The sequence below is a fragment of the Panthera onca genome, chromosome B1 (genome assembly GCF_046562875.1).
Source record: "Panthera onca isolate mPanOnc1 chromosome B1, mPanOnc1 haplotype 2, whole genome shotgun sequence".
Taxonomy (NCBI): domain Eukaryota; kingdom Metazoa; phylum Chordata; class Mammalia; order Carnivora; family Felidae; genus Panthera; species Panthera onca.
Window position 1 is genome coordinate 172,105,311 of NC_138342.1, and position 21,516 is coordinate 172,126,826.

The 21,516-nt window shown below is 46.5% G+C and overlaps 1 protein-coding gene across 4 annotated transcripts in view; it reads left to right on the top strand.

Annotated features, from left to right (window-relative positions):
• Positions 1 to 21,516, top strand: part of DOCK5 (dedicator of cytokinesis 5) — a 218,451-nt gene that overhangs the window by 63,097 nt on the left and 133,838 nt on the right. For all 4 annotated transcript variants that reach the window (XM_078445433.2, XM_078445432.2, XM_078445434.2 and 1 more), the window contains exon 3: positions 19,129 to 19,169. In XM_078445433.2, the coding sequence (XP_078301559.1) occupies positions 19,129 to 19,169 (41 nt within the window). The remainder of the gene's footprint in view (positions 1 to 19,128; positions 19,170 to 21,516) is intronic.

The window sequence follows — 21,516 nt, forward strand, 5'->3', positions numbered from 1 at the left end:
CTGAAGCGCTCTGTCCTCCTAGGACTCCTATAATGGTCCTTTTAAATTTGTGCTCTGTCTTTACCGAGTGGTTTCCCAGTTGACCCATGGACATTCCTCAAGGTAGTACTCCTCTGGAGCCAGCCGAGGAGGTCACTGAGCTTGGTTGGATTGAAACATAATCCAGATCCGCAAGCACCTCCATTTCAAGTACCTTCTGGAGCTTGAGGCCAAAAGCCACAGTGCTCCCGGTGTTTTGCAGCTCGCTGGCGCTGGCCCTGGCCCAGCTGATAGGCAGTCACACAAATACCTGTCACTTCATCGATGCTGCGTCTTGAGTATGATGGTCCCGGTGCTCCAGTCCTGACCTCAGGAAGCTGGTGTTCTTGTTAACTGCCACCATAAAATATTTGGGGTGCCGCAGGACTCTTTCACGTCAAAAAAGGATGTCTGTGCCCATTTGAAACCTGGTGTGTGTCAAGGTATGAACGGGCAGACTTAGAACATGAGTTTACAGAGTTCCTTTACCACCACCAAGAGGCCTGTCGGTTTTATGGAGATTATTGTATTGGATTATGTCTTTATATAGTGCTCATTTTAGGGGATTACTTTTTTTTTTTTTAATTTTTAAAAAATGTTTTATCTATTTTTGAGACAGAGAGTGACAGAGCACGAGCAGGGGAGGGGCAGAGAGAGAGGGAGACACAGAATCCGAAGCAGGCTCCAGGCTCAGAGCTGTCGTCACAGAGCCCGAGGCGGGGCTCGAACTCACCAATCTCGAGATCGTGACCTGAGCCGAAGTCAGACGCTTGCTTAACCGACTGAGCCACCCAGGGGCCCCTGGGATTAATTTTTTTTTTTTTAATAGTGCCCACCTTGCCAGATGCAGTGATAGGTTCTTATGTCTCCTAAGTACTTCGAGTTCTTGGCTGGGTTCTCAAATTCCTTTATTATTTCAGGCAGTTCAGGACTAAGTGAGTGCAGGAGTACTTTGCAAACATTAAACAGGGTGGAAATGCTGAGTAATAGCTTAAGTTCTCTCCCTCCTCCCCCATCTCCTCTTTCCTTTAAAAAAAATTAAAATAAATAAACAAAATGGAAACACCCAGAGTACTGCCAGATGGAATTTAAGGCTAATGCTGGCACTATTTCATGGCCTGAGGGGTTTTGTGTCTTCCAGCTTCCTGTCTGATTTGGCTCCTGGGGCTCCCCCTCCTCCTGCACACTCCGCCCCACCCTGCCTTTGAGATATTCACACACCAGACCTGTGTGTGCTTTTTCCGGTATGGACGTGAGTCTACCTTTCTGGAGCCCAGCTACGGAAAATTCTTTTCTGCCCACAACCCATCACCGAAAACCACTCACGACTCTTCCTTTTGCTGTTTCCTGGCCTGTGGTCGCATGAATAATTATGAAAGTGGTAGCTTCTTGAAGGCAAAGCCAGCTCGACTTGCGTCTGTAGGGCCGGCGCCTTGCACAGCACCTGGCACATAGTAGGTGTTCTGCAGAAGTCCGTTAAAGGAATGAAGACAAAAGACAGGACCAAAGCAAGCCTGACGGAGCAAGGCAAGCTAGCGTGGAGAGTAAGAGAGGGTGGCAGTCACCTCCACAAAACCCCAGGTATCATAGGCAGAGTTGTTCTCCTTTTATGAGGGAAGGATGGGAGGCTCCAACATTGCCCCCATCCGCAGCAGACTGCAGAAGGATTTGGTTATTGCATGAGTTTTGTTGTCTTTGTTTTTAATAACTGCTGCGTGGAGATCTATTTCAAATACCGTACCATTTACCCATTTAAAGGATACAATCCTTAAAAGGGCAATCCTTGTCCTTTAAAGGGCAATCGTCATCACTGTCTACTTGCAGAACGTTTTCATGAACCCAGAAAGAATCCCTGTACCCGTTTGGTGGCCATTATCCCCCAGCTCCGAGCAACCACCAACCTCGTGTCTGTCTCAGGAGATTTGCCCCGTCTAGACCGTTCACGTAACATGGGGCCCTTTGTGACTAGCTTAGTGCAATGGTTTTAAGGCTCGTCATTGTTGCAGCGGGTATCGGTACTTCCTATCTTTTTATGGCTGGATAATATTCATTGTATGCCTACATCACATTTCATCTATCCATTCATCCGTTGATGGACATTTAAGTTGTTTACACTTTTCACCTATTATGAGTAATGTTGCTATAACCCTTTATGTGTAGGTTTCCGTGTGGACGTATGTTTTTAGTTCTCTTGTTCCTAGGTATGTTCCTAGGTATGTTCCTAGGAGTGGAATTGCTGGGTCATATAATAACTTTTCCTTTTGGGGAAGTGCCAGTCTGATTACTTGAGTTTTGCCCCCAGGCCACAGCCCAAATGAGTGACCTGCTATCGCTTATCACTCACTGCTTTCTGTCACCTTGCTCCTGAACTTCATTTGCTACTAAAAATGAGCACCGGGGGGGGGGGCGCCTGGGTGGCTCAGTCGGCTAAGTGTCCGACTTCAGCTCAGGTCACGATCTCGCGGCCAGTGAGTTTGAGCCCCGTGTTGGGCTCTGTGCTGACAGCTCAGAGCCTGGAGCCTGTTTCGGATTCTGTGTCTCCCTCTCTCTCTGACCCACCCCGTTCATGCTCTATCTCTCTCTGTCTCAAAAATAAATAAACGTTTAAAAAAAAAAAAAAATGGGGCAGGGACGGAGAACTGGCCGAGAAGCTGTGTGTACTGCTCGTGTTGTAGCGGCCCCCGAGAATTATGTTCCTTCAGAGACTTTTTCAGGGAACGAGATCCCTCAAGGACTGAAGCCAGTGGCCTCGCCTCTCTTCATCTTTGGAATCAGCCCGGCCTGTAGTCATTGCCATATCTTCGCTTCTTTAACCAGGCCAGGCATTTGGTAGTGAGGTGGCTGTTCCCTCTCTCGAGTGTTCTTTCCCACCCCAGATCCGTGGGCGTGGCTGGAAAATCGCTGCTCTCTGGAGATTCCAGTTGTGGTCATTTATTCACTCAAAAGAACTTGCTGAGCAAGGGGTGATGCTCTTATTCTGTGCTAGGTACGTTTATTGAACACAAGAGATGCCCTAGGCACTGAGGTCACCTGAGTGACAAAACAGCAAGGTTCCTGTGCTCACAGGGTTTTCATTCGAGGGATAGACAAAAACAAGAGAACAGGGTGAGTAAACAAAACAATTCAGATACTTCGAAGTGCTGTGAGGGAAAAAGGATGATATTACCGGGACCAGAAGTGGACTTGGGTGATGGCGAGGGAGAGGGGAGAAGGCAGAAAGTACTGCTTTAGCTCAGATGATTTTGTCCCTCTCTAGGTTGACCATCCTGGGCAGGACACTTAAACTCTCTTTTTGTGTCACGGTCATTGCATCTAAAATCGGGTCACTCCTTGAATTGAAAGTGATTAAATGAAAGTGCTTTGAAAAATCAGGTTACAGCATTCTTGTTACCATTAAGCTCTCCTCTCCTGTGATCAACCAAATTCCAGTCATAAGTGACTTAATGCCCAGGGTCTGTTGTTCCAACAATGAGTACTGGTTTCCTGCATTTGATTCATGTGCATTGATGGATTCGTTTTCAGCCCCATAAACCACTCACGAGCTCAGGAGAGAGGGTGGCTGGTGTTAACAGTGATTTCTGAGGGTAAGCATAACACAACTGGCCATAACAAAATGAGATAATGTCTCAAAGGCGTTCCAAGCGCTACGGAAGCAAGTACAGCACAAAGCTTTGTACAGTTTTAGTGTAACCTGTAGCGGCCCAAAGCATAGCACAAATGATTGCGTTGGAACCCGAGGAAACAGGCAATCTTGAGAAGTTGAAATAAAAAGAAGCATTTGTGTATATATAGGCAGTCCCAATATACCCATGTTATTTCTTCTGTATAGAATGAGGCCGGTTTTGAAATGCACCTTTATCAAGAAATCCATTCCTTTATGATAGAAGGAATTCATATGGATTATGACTTCAGCTGTACGTATCTTGAATCTTATCTTTATAAAGCAGGCTTTTTCTAAAGTTTATTTATTTATCCTGAAAGAGAGGGAATGAGCAGGGGAGGGGCAGAGAAAGAGGGAGTGAGAGAGAGAGAGAGAGAGGGAGAGAGAGAATCCCAAGCAGGCTCCATTGCCGAGTGTGGAGCCTGACACAGGGCTTGATCTCACACTTGTGAGATCACGACCTGAGCCAAAATCAAGAGTCGGATGCTTCACTGACTGAGCCACCCAGGCGCCCCTAAAGCAGGATTTTTTTTGTGAGTGAGTATAGCGGGCAATATCCTGGCAGATAGGTAGAGTTCCATGGCACTGAATTTTGGTTCCGTGGCTGACAAAACTCTAACAGGAGCATCAGAAAGAACTTTTTTCCAGCAGAGGCTTAATAAGCACCTTTCTGAGATGTGCTAAGTGGACCCGTATTGGACCATCTGATACCGTAAGGTCTTACTGAGCTCTTTCAGAATGTCTGATTCAGGAAGAGGGATTGTCACACCTTCCTGTCCTGTACAGCCCGGTAGCCTTGACATGCCCCTGTTGTACCTCTTCGTGTTTTCTTCCCCATGTGGTCAGCTTTGCACGATGATCACAGACGAGTAAGAGACAAAAGCAAACCGAGATTAATTCGTAAAAACTCAATTCTTACCAGCATGTAGAAAATGCTACTGGGTAGAAGCTGAAATAAGGCGTCTGATGTGTTTGTAACTTTCATTTGCTTTTGTCACCCGGCGGGGCAAGATCATTGAAAGTATACTGTAACTCAGAATCCGTGGCCTCACCATGTTCTAGGGTTAAAAACCACTGCCTTTCACACACATCACTGGCAGCGAGCCCAACGGCTTGGATTTTATGATAAGGACTGCGTGCTAACATTTTGGCATCAGCCTGGGAAGCAAATTAGGCCTTGTTGAGTGTGCCGGTCATTTCCCACATCTGTCTGACCTTTACCTTCAGTCCTGCCTGTCAGCTACTACTCCTGGGGACATGTGTTCCTGAGACATGTTTTCCCAAAAGATGGATGTGGTGGCGGGAGTGTGTTTACAAGAAAAACTAATTAAGAGCAGAACCGGTGAGAAGTTTCAGATTTAATCTTAGCTAGCGGAGAGTGCCTTTTCTTCTTTCGGAAGCATATTTGGATGTGCTTGTAAAATGCCATCCTTAAAATTTAGGTTACTGGTATATTAGGAGGTAGGACGCGGCACCTTCTAGCATAGGGGTCAGGACTTTTTTCCGAGCGGTGCCTTCGTTCAGTTATGTTGTTGTGATGCAGCTGAAGAGGCAAGCCCAGCCTGAAAGCAAAAGTGTTTTGGGGAATGCTCTGGAGGAATGGTCTCCTGAGCTTTTGGTGTCCCATTAATTTCCATCTCCAAGGGATCTTGCTGGGATCAAGGGGTCGAGAAGGTGGCAAAGTAGTGAGCAAGCTCCTTCCATCCCACACGTACACGTAACCACGCATGGCTCTCTTTGCACTTCTGGATGCTGGGCCATTCACATTATTTGGTGTGTAACTTTTACCAAAAATGCCTTAGGTGTCTCTTCTCCATTGTGAAACGTAGCACATCAAAGCATTGTGGCATAGGTAAGACTCTGTGAACGATTAGCGTAAAGAGAAAGTCCTAGAGGCAAATTTAAGATCGATTGAGGGCACATACGAGAACCATATTTCTCCTCTTGCTTATATCTGGAGAGAGAATTCGGGTTGACGTATGCCTCTACTTTGCTCATGGTAATATAAGGGCAATTTATGATCTCAAAAAGCACACAAGGGGACTTGGGCATCACAAATACCCACTCTGTGCTGGAGTGCCCCATTTTATTCAACGCGTAGAGGCGAGTCCTCCAATAGAAAGTGTCATAGAAAACATGCTGCCTGAAAAACCTGAATCCCGCGAACCAGTCTTAGAAGCAGGTGGGAACTTTGGTTCTTTTCCTTGCCTCGCCGCCTTGTAGAACTCAGGCTACAAAGAACTGTGCACAGAGTAAGATAGGCAGGATTCTTGTTACAGAAAGATTTTCAGTCCGACCCTTATGTTCTGTGTATGTGTCCCCAGCGTTTGTCATCTGATCAGTATTAAATACATCTGCACTCAACTTTGCCGGTAGGAATCTAAGATTTTAAACAACTGTACCTGGCAAGGTAGTCCATCTTCTAGGTGGCAAAAGTAACTGACACTAAATTTCTAACCTTGAATACTTGTTTAGTGTCCACCAATACAGATTGAAGAGTCTGTTACTAGAGTTGGAGTTGAAAGACTGGGAGGGGGTTGGAGGAGAGCTTTTTGTTTTGTTAGTCTTCCCGTCACGTTCATTGCCCACCGAACGTCAAGTCAGGCCTCCAAATACCCTATTTTGGTAACTTCTGAGTTCTTTTTTGGCTGCATTCAGTATCTGCTCAGACCCTGAGTTGTTTAGCACCATTTTCTCCATTATTCCAGCCATTGTCATGGTTTTCCTGTCACCCGCGCTGTTTCGGTAACTTTTTCTGATTACTTTTCCCTTAAAGTCCTCTTTTCCATGATTTCCTTGGGGCCACGGAACTTACCATCTTGGAAACTACAAGCGTATCTTATCAGGTGCTCCGGGTCTGGAGTGAAGCTTCCAGCTGCCTCACGTCTGCTTCGGCTCAGTTCGTCGTCAGGAACTTAAGAATGATTTAGAGAAGTTCTTCTTCCAGGGAGCACAGACACATTCCTCAGAAAACAAAGAAAAGAGAACTTTAAATAGTCTAGCGTCATCAACACAGGAACCAGACGATGGCCCTGGAGGTAGGAGATAGCCCCTGGATGATGTCACTGGTACCCTTGGTGCCAGATTTGTCTGGCATCTTCCGTCTCCTGCCTGTGCCAGGCATTGAGCTAAGGGCTTTCATGTACTGAATATTAGTTCTTTCAATCCGGGGAGAGCAGAGTTACTGATGCTCGTTTAATAAATGTGAAAGTCAGGTTAAGAAGCTTGGAACTTTACACGGCTAGGAAGTGGTAAGCTGTGACTGTCACCCGGGCCCTGTGGATTCCAAGTAGAATGTTCTTTCTTCATTGCGAGGCCTTTGAGGAAATGACTCTTCTATTTTGGACGTGACATACAGTTTTTCGAAGAGGGTGAGGTTCTTTTTTGCTTTTTAAGTAGCTGGCAGACCAGCTTACCACCACCCCAAATGTGTCTGCATTGGGGTGAGCTCTTTCTTTTTTTCTTAATTTAATTTTTATTTTATTATTATTTTTTCACGTTTATTTACTTTTGAGAGAGAGAGAGAGAGAGACCTAGCATGAGTGGGGAAGGGGCAGAGACAGAAGGAGGCACAGAATCCCAAGCAGGCTCCAGGCTCCGAGCTGTCAGCACAGAGCCCGACGTGGGGCTCGAACCCACGAACCGTGAGATTATGACCTGAGCCGAAGTCAGACGCTTAACTGACTGAGCCACCCAGGCGCCCCTGAACCCTTCCTGAACGTCCTCCCCTCCACGGCCCTGCCACACTTGTCTGCTGCTCTGGCCAGGTGGTCCCCTCCCTGCTCTCAAAGCCCAGAGTGTGTTTGGGCCCGCTGCACCCCCAGTGCCCACGTGTCTCGGCCGCTCCCCCCACTCCTTCCCACCCCCCCCCCCCCCGCCTGTTTTCAGGAGCTGGCTTTCTCTGAGCAGGTAGGCATGTCTATTCCAGGGGAGCATAGCACAGTCATCTCCTCCCAGAGATACGGGTTCCTGTCCCCCCCGTCCACACACACAAGGTCAGAATTATGGAGGGGCTAGACTGCTGTCACTGATAGTGTGTCCAACCCCCTCAGGTGTGGGGGCAAGAGAAGCAGAGTGGTCAGCCTGAAGCAGTCTCCCTCCCTGTATGTGTCTGCCACCGAACGGATGACTGGCGTCCCCGATGGCACCCTCCTGCTTGTGTTAGTAAAGAGGGCATCGGAATCGAACGCAGCGGTCATTGGCTCGGACGCTCTCGGAAGGTTTCGTGTGGTTCCCGTTCGTGGCCTTGCCGCTGATCTTCCGCTACCGAGACTCTCGGTGCCGTCAGCGCTGCTGGGCCCCGCCTCGGCTTCTGCCACTGCTGATGTCATCATACCCCTGGCGGCACGTCCTGAGCTCTGTCTGGGTTCTCAAGGCGGAGCCCAGCGGTTCACTTGAAGAGTCTGTAAGTACAGCTCTGCCCTTTCGTTTTTAGGATGCATCGCGCCGAGGAACTGGGAGCAAGTTAGTGCTAAGTGTCCCAGACTGGTGGGGCTCTCTGGACGGCGCTGGGTCATTGGCGATGACCTTGCTGGGTCATCGGCAAGGGGGCATTGCTCCCTTCACCCGACTCGTGCTCTAAGCTAAAACACCAGTGTTTCCGGTACTCCGCCCGGGAGGAGTTTCCTATCTTTCTGGGGCCTCCATTCTCCCCTGGGAGAGTAAGGCCGTGTTTATGCGTGCCCTTTACCTCGGTGGCCTCCTCAGTAGGCTCAGACGGTTACCTGAAAAGAGCAGCCTGCGCTGCGTTTCCAGAAATCCTCGGCAAACTGGCCACGCAAGCGTGCCTTCCCCTCACCCGTGTCTCTGTTCCACCAGCGACGAGATTAGAGAGCCTTTGAGAGCGGGGTTTGGGGTGCACAGTCTCCCAACCCCTCGGAGCCCCGTGGAGCCAGACATAGGTCTTTATGGAAATGGGCCTCCTTAAATACATCTTGCTGGATTCTCGTGGATTCCTCACTCCCAAACCTGCATCCCTCTCTCGTCCCTCTCGCAAATCGGCGCTGATGCTGATCCCGGCGCCGCGGTGAGTTGCGCCACATCCCGTCGTTTCAGCTTCCTTGAACTAGTTGGAGAAGCTAGAGACCCACATCACGGATGACGGCAGTTAGAGCCCCTGGCAAGACAGCTGACTGCTGGCCGCACTGCTTTGCCTGAAACAAGAAAGAAGGAAAAGGCGACATCCAGGAAAGAGGGAGTTGGCAAACCAGAGCGACGATGTTGATCAGACTAGGGGAAATTGAATTCCCCTGGTGTCGCCGAGCTTCGGGGCGTCTGTGAAGCCAAGGGAGGTCTCCTCCTTTTGCGGTGGGCGTTTGGATACTCGTGTCTCCGTCGTGCCGGCTGTGGCTTGGGTCTGCCCCCACCCCCACCCTGGACCGGCCCCTCTGCCTGTCTCAGGAGGCGTTGGCTGGTTGAAAGAAGTCTCTGGCATTACTATCTCTAGTAGGCAACGAGGAGAAACTTGGGCATTTTTAGCTATGGACTCGGATTTTATGAGCTAACACACTGGGGGAAAAAAGTTGAATGTTTTTGTGGAAGGAAATTTAAGACACGAAAGCCTAATTACTTTCACAGCTGAAGAAACGGAGTCCCGCAGACCTGGTGAGCACAGAACCGGGCTTTTTCATTTCAGATGAGTCTTCATAAGGAGCCACGCCTCCTCTTTTCTGGACATTCTGGCCTCCAGGCTGGTGCTTAGGGTCTGCCCAGCTCTGGCCCGTTGGGCATGGGACCCCACGCCTTGCTCAGACCTCGCTTTGGGGTCTGGTTTTAGAGGTGCAGATTTTATTGCACGGGTCTGGCCTTGCATTCATCTGTTCTGTCCATGACCACTGGCTCGCTCACAAGACCTTCTCTGATACAGCCATTTAAGCGTTACGGATTGCCCGCGATGTGCCAGGTACTGCAAAGACGGGGCTCTTTCCTGTTCACTCAAGAAATAAAGTGAAAGACGGAAACCACATCTCTTTCTTTTCCACTGACTTGGCATGCTAGTGTGCATGGGTTTTCTACCGGTTGGATTCCATGGCCAGGCTTCCTTCCCGTGGGAGGCAGTGCCTTGAGCAAGCGTCCCGTTCATCCGCTGCATGGCCACGGAGGCAGTGATGACCCGGGCGGCAGGAGACCTGTGTTTGCATTCTCAGCTTAGATTCTAAGTCGCTGGTTGACTCTGTACAACCTTTCCCATTCCTTGCTTGTGTTTCCTCTTTTTTAAGTAAGGGTGTTAAATTTCAGGGCACTCTGAGTTCCTTTGGAGTTCAGACTTAACAACATCTATCTGTGTATCGTAAAGGCACAAAAGTGAGCGAAGATATTTCACTGGGAAGCCTGATTTGTCTCCCAAACAGGTATAACGGGCTTGAATCACCTTTGACTGCCTTTGCATCCTTTTCATTTCTGCCTTTGACCTCATTTCCAAAAGCACTGGTGAGCTGCCCATTGCCTTTGGGAAGCACGCATCCTACGGTTGGAGGCTCTGGCCGGCAGTGAGAGTGCCGCCTAGGAACCAGGATCCGACAGTGAGCTGTATCTGTCTGTCCTCTGAGGAGTTTGCACCCAGCTGTTCCAGCTCACCAGCTTCCCCGGAGGGACCTCAGCCATCTCTTTGAGGAGCATTGGCTCGGGGATGGGAGGGCAGGCTTTGGCCACGGAAACCAGCCAGCGAACCCGGACAGGTTTCCCTGGCCCACAGGGGATGGACCTTTGACCTTGGCCTGATTAACCGTGCCATATACCCAGCAAACTCCCAGACCCAGGGGACACTTAAAAAGAACAGGATTTATCACATGCTCTCCCTCTGGGGATCATCTCTGGCCCTTCCCCTCCCCCATGTCATGGTGCGTATAAACAAGGGCTCCCTGTCTGGTTTTTTGCCTTTAATTCCGGGGATCTCAACATTATCGCAACATCGTGAATGTACTTAGCGCCACTGAACCGAATACCTCAAAATGGCTAAAAGAGTAAATTTTATGTATATTTTACAGCACAAAAACTCTTTACTGTTCTTGTGGGGGGGGGGGGCGCAGTGGCTAATTCATTGTGGGATTGCAAAATGAGAGATTTTACAAAACTCCATGAGTTACACATCTAAATAATGCTTTTATGGTGCAGGAAGTCCTGAGTCCCCCTCAGCAATTGCCTTTGGAGTCTTCAGGACATTCATAATTCTCCCTCTGTGTGCCAGTGTCTTCCAGCCTTCCCATTAGAAGCCCTTTGTATTTAATGATTTGTTTATGGATCTATTTCCTTCCTCCTTGAAGACGTCTGGGCTGCTGGCATTCAGTGAGTGTTTTTTTTTTTCTTTTAAACGTTTATTTGTTATTAAGAGACAGAGAGACAGAGCATGAGCGGGGGAGGGACAGAGAGAGAAGGAGACACAGAATCGGAAGCAGGCTTCGGGGTCTGAGCTGTCAGCGCAGAGCGCGACGCGGGGCGCGAACTCACAGACCGCGAGACCACGGCCTGAGCCGAAGTCCCACGCTTAAGCAACTGAGCCACCCAGGAGCCCTCAGTGTTTTTATGTATAATAAATGAATGGCCACGTTGGTGATGTAAATCCTTGGCTCCAGTCGCTCCTCCAAGAGAGTTTGGAACCACACTTTCTAAGGCAGCCCCACCCCCACTCATCACTCCCCAACATTACTCTCCTTCCTTAATACCATTTAGCCCCATGTGCAGTTACTTGGTTATTTGCTGGGGCTTATGGATACTTGTGTTTTTCTTCCCATCATAAAGCAAGACTCGGAAGGGCGGAGATGTCGTACGTCTCGCTCTCTTGGCATCTCTCTGTTGAATGAGCGAATGAATCTCCGATCTGTGGCTGAACTTTTGGAAATAGCAAAACTCGTTCAGATTCGCCTTGGAGCACAGAATGAGCAGTGAAGATCAATGATGTTTTAAGGAGGCACAGTTAAAATAAAAACGGTGGAAAAATGGTCCTGTGATTTTTTTCATACATGCCTCACTGCTTTTGGAGGCATTTTCGGACAAAAATATTCAGTAATATTTGGGAGCAATGTCATTATCATGGAATTCTAGATCACCTTGAGGTGCTTACTTTGTTTTGGTTTGTTTCTTCCTATAAAGTTTATTTATTTTGAGAGAAAGAGAGAGAGAGAGCTGGGGCGGGGCACAGAGAGAGGAAGAAAGAGAGAGTTCCAAGCAGGCTCCACACTGTCAGCACAGAGCCCAGTGCGGGACCTGAACTCATGAACTGTGAGATCATGACCTGAGCCCAAATCCAGAGTCAGACACTCAACTGACTGAGCCACCCAGGTGCCCCATTGAGGTGCTCACTTTGTAATGCTCATTTGATAGTGTGAAGTTTTACATGGCTTTTAAAATTCGCAGTAAAATTCATATACAATAAAATATACTCATCTTAGGTATTCAGTTCAATGAATCTTGGTGAACGAATGCACTCCATGTACCTAATCCTCCCAGTCAAGATGTAGAACGTTTCCCTTGCCCCAAAGAGCACCCTGTTGCCTTCTTCCACACAATTCCCGCTCCAAAAAGCAACTGCCGCTCCAAAGTAGGTCACCATGTGTAAGTTTTCCGGCTCTTCAACTGTATATAAATGGGATTATGCGTGTCTTAGTATAACACTAATACAGTGTAATACTAGCTTGAGGAGTGGAATTTAGTGACCCGTCACTTACATATACTGATCTTGGGTGAATACTTCCAAGTAGAGATACTGCTAGGTCATAGGTCATGTGTATGTTTAATCTGATGTGAAACTACCCACAATGTGAGAGAATTCTAATTGCCCGTATCTGTACCAGCACCTGGTACAGTCTTTTTAACTTTAACCATCCTAGTGGGCGTAGAGTCATTTCTCATTTTTAAAAAATACGTCATTTGTACTGAGTTGAATTCATCCTGTTTGGAGTACAGATTTTTTTTTTTTAATGTTTATTTATTTTTGAGACAGAGAGAGACAGAGCATGAACGGGGGAGGGGCAGAGAGAGAGGGAGACACAGAATCTGAAGCAGGCTCCAGGCTCTGAGCTGTCAGCACAGAGCCCGACGCGGGGCTCGAACTCACGGACCGTGAGATCATGACCTGAGCCGAAGTCGGACGCTTCACCGACTGAGCCACCCAGGCGCCCCGAGTACAGATTTTGACAAATGCATGCACTCAGAAAATGCCGGCACAAGACACAGAACAGTCCTATCTGCACCCCTCCCCCCGTCCCCCCAAATTCGCCAGCGTCCCTCTGTATCAACACGACCCTCAGCCTTGTTCTGTTTTCTTTCCCTATAATTTTGCCTTTGCCTGGTCCTGGCTGACCAGGGCTTATCAGCTTTACTCTTTACCCTTAATTTTCAATTTTATCGTTGTCAGAAATGCATATAATCTTAAAGGCCAGGCCGTTTCTAGCAAGTTTATAATGATACACAGCAGTCCCGTCACACCTCCTCTTGGCTTCTGGTTCTGCTTTCAACTCTTTCAGCCAGTTTTTGTAGTATATATGCTTTTTCATTTCCAAAGAACCACGCTTCTGTGACTTGATATTTCCATTTGCATTTTTGTTTCGTAACTGCTTCTTATGGAAGATAAGGATTTAACTCTCTTACACTCCCCACCAACCACCCATATACCTGTCTGTGCCGAATAGAGATCTCCCAGTATAAATGCAATATAATTTCTTTTAAAAAGTTATCATCTAGATGATAGGGTCTATGTAGGAGAAACAGTGGATGCTGTGGAATGTCCTTTGATTGCATTTCCTGTCTTGAATAATGTTTCTCTAGAAGTGTCTTCTGTACGTGGTGCCCTGTGGACCTACTTCTTTTTCAGATCCAGACGTCCTGACAGAAGTAATTAGCTCCTCCTCGTATGTCCAGACAAATGAGATGATTCTGCAGCTCCACTCATTTTCCTGGATTTGCTTCTGCCTTCCTGCTTCATCCTGGACTGGTTGCTCTCCAGTCCAGTTCCATAGCTTCGTTTCTGAGCTCGCGATCATCTGTATCAGGGTTAGAAACGTAAGAGCTAGTAGGTATCAGCAGAGCTAGGGATAATGGGCATGAGTGTATAAATACAGGTTAACACAGCCATTGATTTTGACCTCTCTGCCTGTTTTTGAAGGCACGCGTACACATGGGCGCCTTCAGTTCCAGTCCGGCATCTCAGAGTTCATTCTAGTTTTTTCCCTTTCGTGTAACTCCCTTCCATGAGAGTAAGAGACCTGGCTTCCAGTATTAATATTCCAGTAAATTATTATAGTTACCGATTTCATCAGTTCCGCGGTATGGAAATAATCTGTCTCGATTACCACACCTTCTCCCGCACAGACATTCTCCTCAGCCTATCCTCTCTCAGATAACTCGTATCATTTCACCATTCCCCATCCCCACGGCCTGGGCATGGATGCCCTTCTCTTCACCTTCTTGCAGATCCCCCAGTCCCCATGGATGCGTACTTTGTTCTGCCTGGGGTCTGACATGCCCTGCCAGTCTGGTCCCTGTGTGGATGGCCTCCCCCACCCCCCTTGCAAATGCCTAAATTGCCCTGTCCTACGAAATGGCTCAGGGTTTACTTGTTCAGGAAGGGAAGCAGAGGGGCCAAGATACATGTCCTGAATCTGCCTCCCATTCCCCAGTGCTTTCCTCCTTTCAATCTCCCTGTCCTGAAGAATTAATTGTAGCCACTCCGTTGCTTAAACCCAGCATTTGAATGCCCGTGAATATTTGCCTTTCATCCCTTGGGTCATGGCTGTTCCCAGCGAAATCATGAGCAACGCCTGTTGATTCAAAATGGGTCCAGCATCTTTTCATCTCTCCCCATTTTCACTTTACCTACTAGTCTCCTCCCTGATGTTCCTCTTTCCACTATGTCACACCTCCCACAGTCCATTCTTATGTAAGAGCCAGCATAATGTTTTAAAAGCATAAGGCATGGGGCGCCTGGGTGGCGCAGTCGGTTAAGCGTCCGACTTCAGCCAGGTCACGATCTCACGGTCCGTGAGTTCGAGCCCCGCGTCAGGCTCTGGGCTGACGGCTCGGAGCCTGGAGCCTCTTTCCGATTCTGTGTCTCCCTCTCTCTCTGCCCCTCCCCCGTTCATGCTCTGTCTCTCTCTGTCCCAAAAAAAAATAAAAAATAAAAAATAAAAGCATAAGGCATGATGATGTCATTTAGAACCTTCCGATGGCTTCCCATTGTGCTTAGAAAACAAACGAAGTTCCCCCATAGCGTGTGATAGTTCGGACAATCGATCCTGGCTGCCCATCAGCATCACCCAAGGATCTTTTTAGGAGCGCTCGGCTTGGGTCCCACCTGCGTCCAATTAAATCAGAATATTTGGGATGTGGCTCAGGCATTGGCATTTTAAAAACTTCTCTGGTAAACCTAATGGGCAGCCAGGGTTGAGAATCATGCCTCCCTCGGACTACCTTCTAATTGCCTTCTCCCATTTTATGACTGGTTCCATTCCGATTCTCTCAAGGAAAGCTTGATCACCTTATCTAAAGTAATGTACCATGTTACTAGTCATCCCGCCATGTTCCTCTCCTTGAACACTTCTCAGTACTGCCACTATATGAGGTCATCTTATTTCTGTATTTTTACTTTTTTTTTTTTTAATGTTTATTTATTTTTGAGACAGAGGGAGACAGAGCATGAACGAGGGAGGGTCAGAGAGAGAGGGAGACACAGAATCTGAAACAGGCTCCAGGCTCTGAGCTGTCAGCACAGAGCCCGACGCGGGGCTCGAACTCACGGACCGCGAGATCATGACCTGAGCTGAAGTCAGTCGCTCAACCGACTGAGCCACCCAGGCGCCCCTGTATTTTTACTTTTTGTATCAGCGTAGATGATGTATACATCTACGGGATAAAAGAAGCAACTTTGCCCGTGGAATTAGGAACTCTCAGGCGTGTTCATTTCGGAGGGGACGGATTTTTATCCTGGATTGGGGCAGTCCCAGGAAAACAGAAATGACCGGGTGCCCGAATGGAAGAACCACGCTTTGCCTGGAATCGCTTTTGATGTTCACCATGGTTGTCAGAAGCTCTCCCCCCACCCCCCCGCCCCGCCCTGCTTTTGTTTTCTTGAGGTGTGATTGAAGCACAACATTTTTTTCCAGGTGTACAACATAACGATTCCATATCTGTGTTTATTGCAAACTGTTCATCACAGTAAGTGTTGTTAACATCCATTAGCATAGTAGTTGCGAAACCCTTTTCCCTTGTGATGAGAAGCTTCAAGACTTACTCTCTCAGCAAGTTTCAAATACTCAACACAGTATCATTAACGACGGTTGCCCTGCTGCACATGACATCCCCGTGACTTCATTATTTTATAACTAGAAGTTTGTACCTTTCGACTCCCTTCACGCATTTCGCCCTCCCGTCCACCCCCGGCGTCTGGGCAACCACCAATCTGTTCTGTGTATTCAGGGAGAGAGAGGGAGGGAGACACAGAAACCGAAGCAGGCTCCAGGCTCCGAGCTGTCAACACAGAGCCCGATGCGGGGCTTGAACTCACAAACCGCGAGATCATGACCTGAGCTGAAGTCAGACGCTGAACTCAATGAGCCACCCAGGTGCCCCGATAATGTCCGGATTTTAGGGGCGCCTGGGTGGCTCAGTTGGTTAGGCGACCAACTTCAGCTCAGGTTATGTCCTCGCGGTTTGTGGGTTCGAGCCCCGCTTCTGGCTCTGTGCTGACAGCTCGGAGCCTGGAGCCTGCTTCGGGTTCTGTGTCTCCCCCCTCTCTCTACCCCTCCCCTGCTCATGCTCTGTGTCTATCTCTCAATAATAAATAAACGTTAAAAAAAAAAAATAATTTTTTTTTAAAAAGTAATTTTAATGTTTATTTATTTTTGAGACAGAGAGAGACAGAGCATGAATGGGGGAGGGGCAGAGAGAGAGGGAGACACAGAATCTGAAACAGGCTCCAGGCTCTGAGCCATCAGCCCAGAGCCCGATGCGGGGCTCGAACTCACGGACCGTGAGATCGTGACCTGAGCTGAAGTCGGACGCTTAACCGACTGAGCCACCCAGGCGCCCCTTAAAAAGTAATTTTAAAAAGCATCTGAGATTCTCACCAGTTTACTCCTGAATCACAGCTGCTCGTTTGATGTAGCCTTCACTGTCTCTTTGCATTGCGATGCATTTGGAAGCCTAAAAGCACACCATATTTACCTATGCTTCTCTTGTCTTAAATATTGGGATCAGTTGGAAAACGGTGTTCTTGCTTATTTATATCCCTTGCAGGTATTAGCAGGTGAACTTACGGAGTCCTGACAGTAACACGAAAACTGCAGAGAGAGAGTACTGTGCCGCCGCCTAATACCAAGCAAAATGAACGTGCTACAAATTCAGTGTGATAATTTTGGGCCTTTAGTTGGGGGCTGGATGCAAACCACAATTCTAGAGAAGATTTAGGAGGTTTAAAAAAAAAAAAAGCTTTCAAAAATGACGGGTTTAGAAAGCATAATTCTGTGATGAATGGCTGCACAAAAATACTGTTTACAGAAGTACAGAGAAATTCCTCTCTGACAGTGGAGCAAAGTCCAAACGGTTCCATCTCGGTTTGGTAGGACACAGGGCGAGGAAAAGGGCTTGGAAGAGACTATTGTTTCTCAGCTTGCCTGCCCCTCCCCCGCGCCAGGATGAGGCTGAAGCCATTGATTGAGGCGAAGGCATTGTCCTGTGGCAGAAAAACCAGCCAGTGATGTCTGGCTTGGTGTTCTAGCAGCTGGCTCTCTTGTGCCCTTTGGCATCCTAAATTGGGAGCAGGGTTTCCTGTTCAGATATCTTTTTCCCCACCTTGGGCCTTGATGAGAACCTGGAACGCTTTCACAACATAGGACCCTATTCTTTCCCGTAAAAAAATATAGCCGAATCCTTTTAAAGGTTTGAATGCTGACAGCTTAGAAACTTGTGAAAATGTCGTTAAGCCTGTGCTCAAATTCAGCTTTCTTCTTGCAATACACCCGGAACAGATTGTGCGTCTGTTTTCTGGGCGATTTCGCATGGAACAAATTACAAGAGGGTTCTAGAACCCTGTTGGCAGATGCCTGACGCTTTAAGTACGGTTTGCATCTACTCACCGTATGTATATGGCTGCTTTACACATATATTCCACTTCCAGCCGGGGTTACTTAGGCAAGATGACCAGCTTGATGCCTGATGGACGTGGGGAATGAGGAAAATCATTACAGTAAATTACCTCTAGTAGGTGTCCAATAAATATTTAATGTAAGTTATCTGTTGATGGACAGATTAAATTGTGTATTCCCTCTACCAGATAGAGGGTAGAGAAGCATCCATTGGTGTATGTGTATTTATTGAAATTTGTATAAAGAAGTGAAAGCCTTTATTCAAAGCCTCATCAAGCAAACAATTGTTTTTTTTCTATTGTTGGGGGTGTATATAGCATTGCCAAGAATTGTTTAAAACATTGTTTTACTATTTGTTTGTTTCAACTTTTTTAGGTGCAAATGTTTGTGTATGTGAGATGTGCTATTGCCATTTAAAATTGTTGTAGAGGGGGGCGCCTGGGTGGCGCAGTCGGTTAAGCGTCCGACTTCAGCCAGGTCACGATCTCGCGGTCCGTGAGTTCGAGCCCCGCGTCAGGCTCTGGGCTGATGGCTCGGAGCCTGGAGCCTGTTTCCGATTCTGTGTCTCCCTCTCTCTCTGCCCCTCCCCCGTTCATGCTCTGTCTCTCTCTGTCCCAAAAATAAAAAAAAAATTAAAAAAAAAAAAAAAAACGTTAAAATTGTTGTAGAGGGGCGCCTGGGTGGCTCAGTCGGTTGAGCGTCCGACTTCGGCTCAGGTCATGATCTCACGGTCCGTGAGTTCGAGCCCCGCGTCGGGCTCTGTGCTGATGGCTCGGAGCCTGGAGCCTGCTTCGGATTCTGTGTCTCCCTCTCTCTCTGCCCCTCCCCCACTCATGCTCTGTCTCTCTCTGTCTCATAAATGAATAAACATTAAAAAAAATTTTTTTAATTGTTGTAGAATAGTGGTTCTTCACCTGAGAATTTAGATAAGAGAAAGACTATATAAATTATTAAAATATTTACTTTATTTAGTAGTGTAGGGTGACTTTTGAATTTATACATATCGATGAAAGTCTTATTCATTCATGCAAAAACAATGAATGGCTAAGGTATTAAGATATTATGAGGTTGACCTGCCTTCTGTCTTGTTTTGTTGTTGTTGTTGTTGTTGTTCTATCCTTTCTCTAAAGGAGCGGAGGTGAGTCGTGATTCTATTTGAATTCTAAATCCTTTACCTATGGAGAAAATAAAGCTCTCCTATAGATCTAAATTTTGACCGTGTAATAAACCCAAACTGCACATATTCTAAATAGTCTGCTAATTGCCCCCTGGATTCCAGGCCAATGTTCTGATAGAATGGGAGGATGTATATTGCTGATATCTTTATATTATCTCAGATAACTTAAAAGACTATGTTTTCTTATGCCCTGACAGGTTGGTACAGAGGATATACCCTCCAAAATAAATCGAAAAAGGTATGGTGTATCAATCCATTTTTAATTTGAATCTGTCTGCTAGTTTTGTGTTACTCATTTTCTGCTCATTGCTGTCTCTAGACCTAGTTTGTGTTCTCTGTGATGGTTCTTCTTTAGACCTGAAAACACATTCTCTGACCTCAGTGTTTAGGTAAAATGGCACAAGTCCCATTGTCCGTATTCCTACCTGCCACCTCAAGGATAGAGGCCAGAGGTGAATTCACACACTGTGTCGGGCATTTTGCTTTCTGTCCCTCAAGCTAAAAAGGGTGGTGATACAGTGATATTGTTATTGTTGGCTGTCTCTTTCAGGGGGACCCGTGCTTCTTCTTAATCCTTGGGCTGCAATGCTTACATCCCAGAACCAAAGCATCCCCCCATTTCTGCTTGATTCTATCCTTTATCACAAAATGGATAAGCCAGCGTCGTCGTTTCGAAACCGGGAACCTCCCAACCCCAGTAATACGTCATGAAATCAACTTAGTGGGTTATTAACCATCATTTTCCAAAAACCAAAACTCTGAAAAGTAGAAAAGAAAATGGAACACTGTGACAAATCCTGTTTCATGCAACTTTTGTTTGCGGCTCATACGTTTATGTATGTTCTGTATTTTAAATTATATTTTATGTATAGTTAAGTACCGGGTTGCCATGAGAATGTATCTCATCATGGGCAGAGAGTTTGAAAAATACTGACCCTAGCAGGTTCCTGTACCCAGTGCCAAAACTACTCATCAGCAAGCTAAAGAAAATCTATTAGTTATGTTAATACCCCCCTCAGTTAATTTTAGGTCTGGTCAGTGCTTTTCCTTTGACGCAGCACCCTCTGGAAAATATGGAGTCAGCACTTTGTTTTGAAAGAGCAGAGTTGATCGGGCCATAGTATTTCCCAGTTAGTTCACATGCAAAATAGCTCATTAGGAAAGGGGTAAGAGAAACATTTCAGATTTTATCATGGAAGTGAACAAAACAAAACAACAACAACAACAACCCAAAACCCACAGTTCTTATTTTTCAAACACAGCATGAGATACAAGTAATCAGGGCACATAACTCTCAAGAGAGCTCAGCGGGTAGAAAAGCCCCTTTCTACGAAGTGTAGGGCATTAGAAACCACTGTTTTGGTCAGGCTTTTTGTATATTTGGCTTTTATGTCATATGCAGTATTTTCACACACACACACACACACACGCGCATTTTGTTAACTTTGACAGTTTCATAATCTTCCAAAATAAAGGAGTATTTGCTCATAACACGAGTATCAACTCCCACAATTTTGGTTCTTTTTATCCCGCCCCAAATCCTGATGCTGAATTTTTCTGCCCATAGTTTGATTCTTGTGCCACATGTTTTCATTTCCAGCTTAACTATTTTCATTTAATCTCTTGCTGACTTTAATTTCTCCAGACCTTCAAATAGGGATGTACGACAGGGATGTTCTTGTGTGAATGAAAGCATCATAAGACTAAATCCAAGACCTTCCGTCCTTTTAGGATCTTTGTACTCAGTTTATAGACACTCCTGCCGCTTGGTAAGGGGTCAGCCCTATCAGTGTTTATTTTATTCACAATTAGAGAAACGATAGTTATTTCAAAACATGATTGGAGTTAACAGTTTTAAAGTTCTGAGTTTATTAAAGAGCAAGAATATTTATGCCACTTAACCCCCAATCTTTAAAAAAAAAAAATGCTAACTTAAAAAAAAAATGAACCAAAACCCATTCTCAGGTAAGGTCATATGAACTTAAAGAAAAAACACAATTCTTGATTTTTAACTGGTGATTGTGAATCATGTTGAAACAAGCTCCCAGACCACACTCTCGCCTTTCAGAGAGTTACAGAATGTGAGGATCCTTTTTGCGCATAGACGACCGACCTCGGTTTCTAAGGCATCCTGTGATGTCCTAATAGATCAAAATCCATCTTAACTAGTGCCCTTGTTGTCGTCTTTGAAGAGTGAATGGAGTGCTTTGCTAGGATCTAAATGACAAGTTCCGGGTGTGTTTTTCAATTTTTTTTTTGTCTTCATTTTCTTAAAATCCTTAAACTTTAAATCTCAGCCTTATGAAGAATGATTTCAGGAAGAGCTTCTTCTAAGTCGGTGATAATTCAACGTTGCATTTCAATGAAATGGGAGGACAAACAAGGACCTGGCATTTACTTGTTGATTTTTAAGTTGAAGTATCTTCTTGGTGGAGAACTCCAGGAAGAATCTAGGGAATTCAGATAGTCATCATGAATTATGTTGAGCTTTTGACTCCCTTTCATTAAGAGATCCAGCCTATTTGAAACGCCCTTCTAATGCTGTTTTCCTGCCTTTGACGGTCTTTAGGGGAGGAACTCTTTGA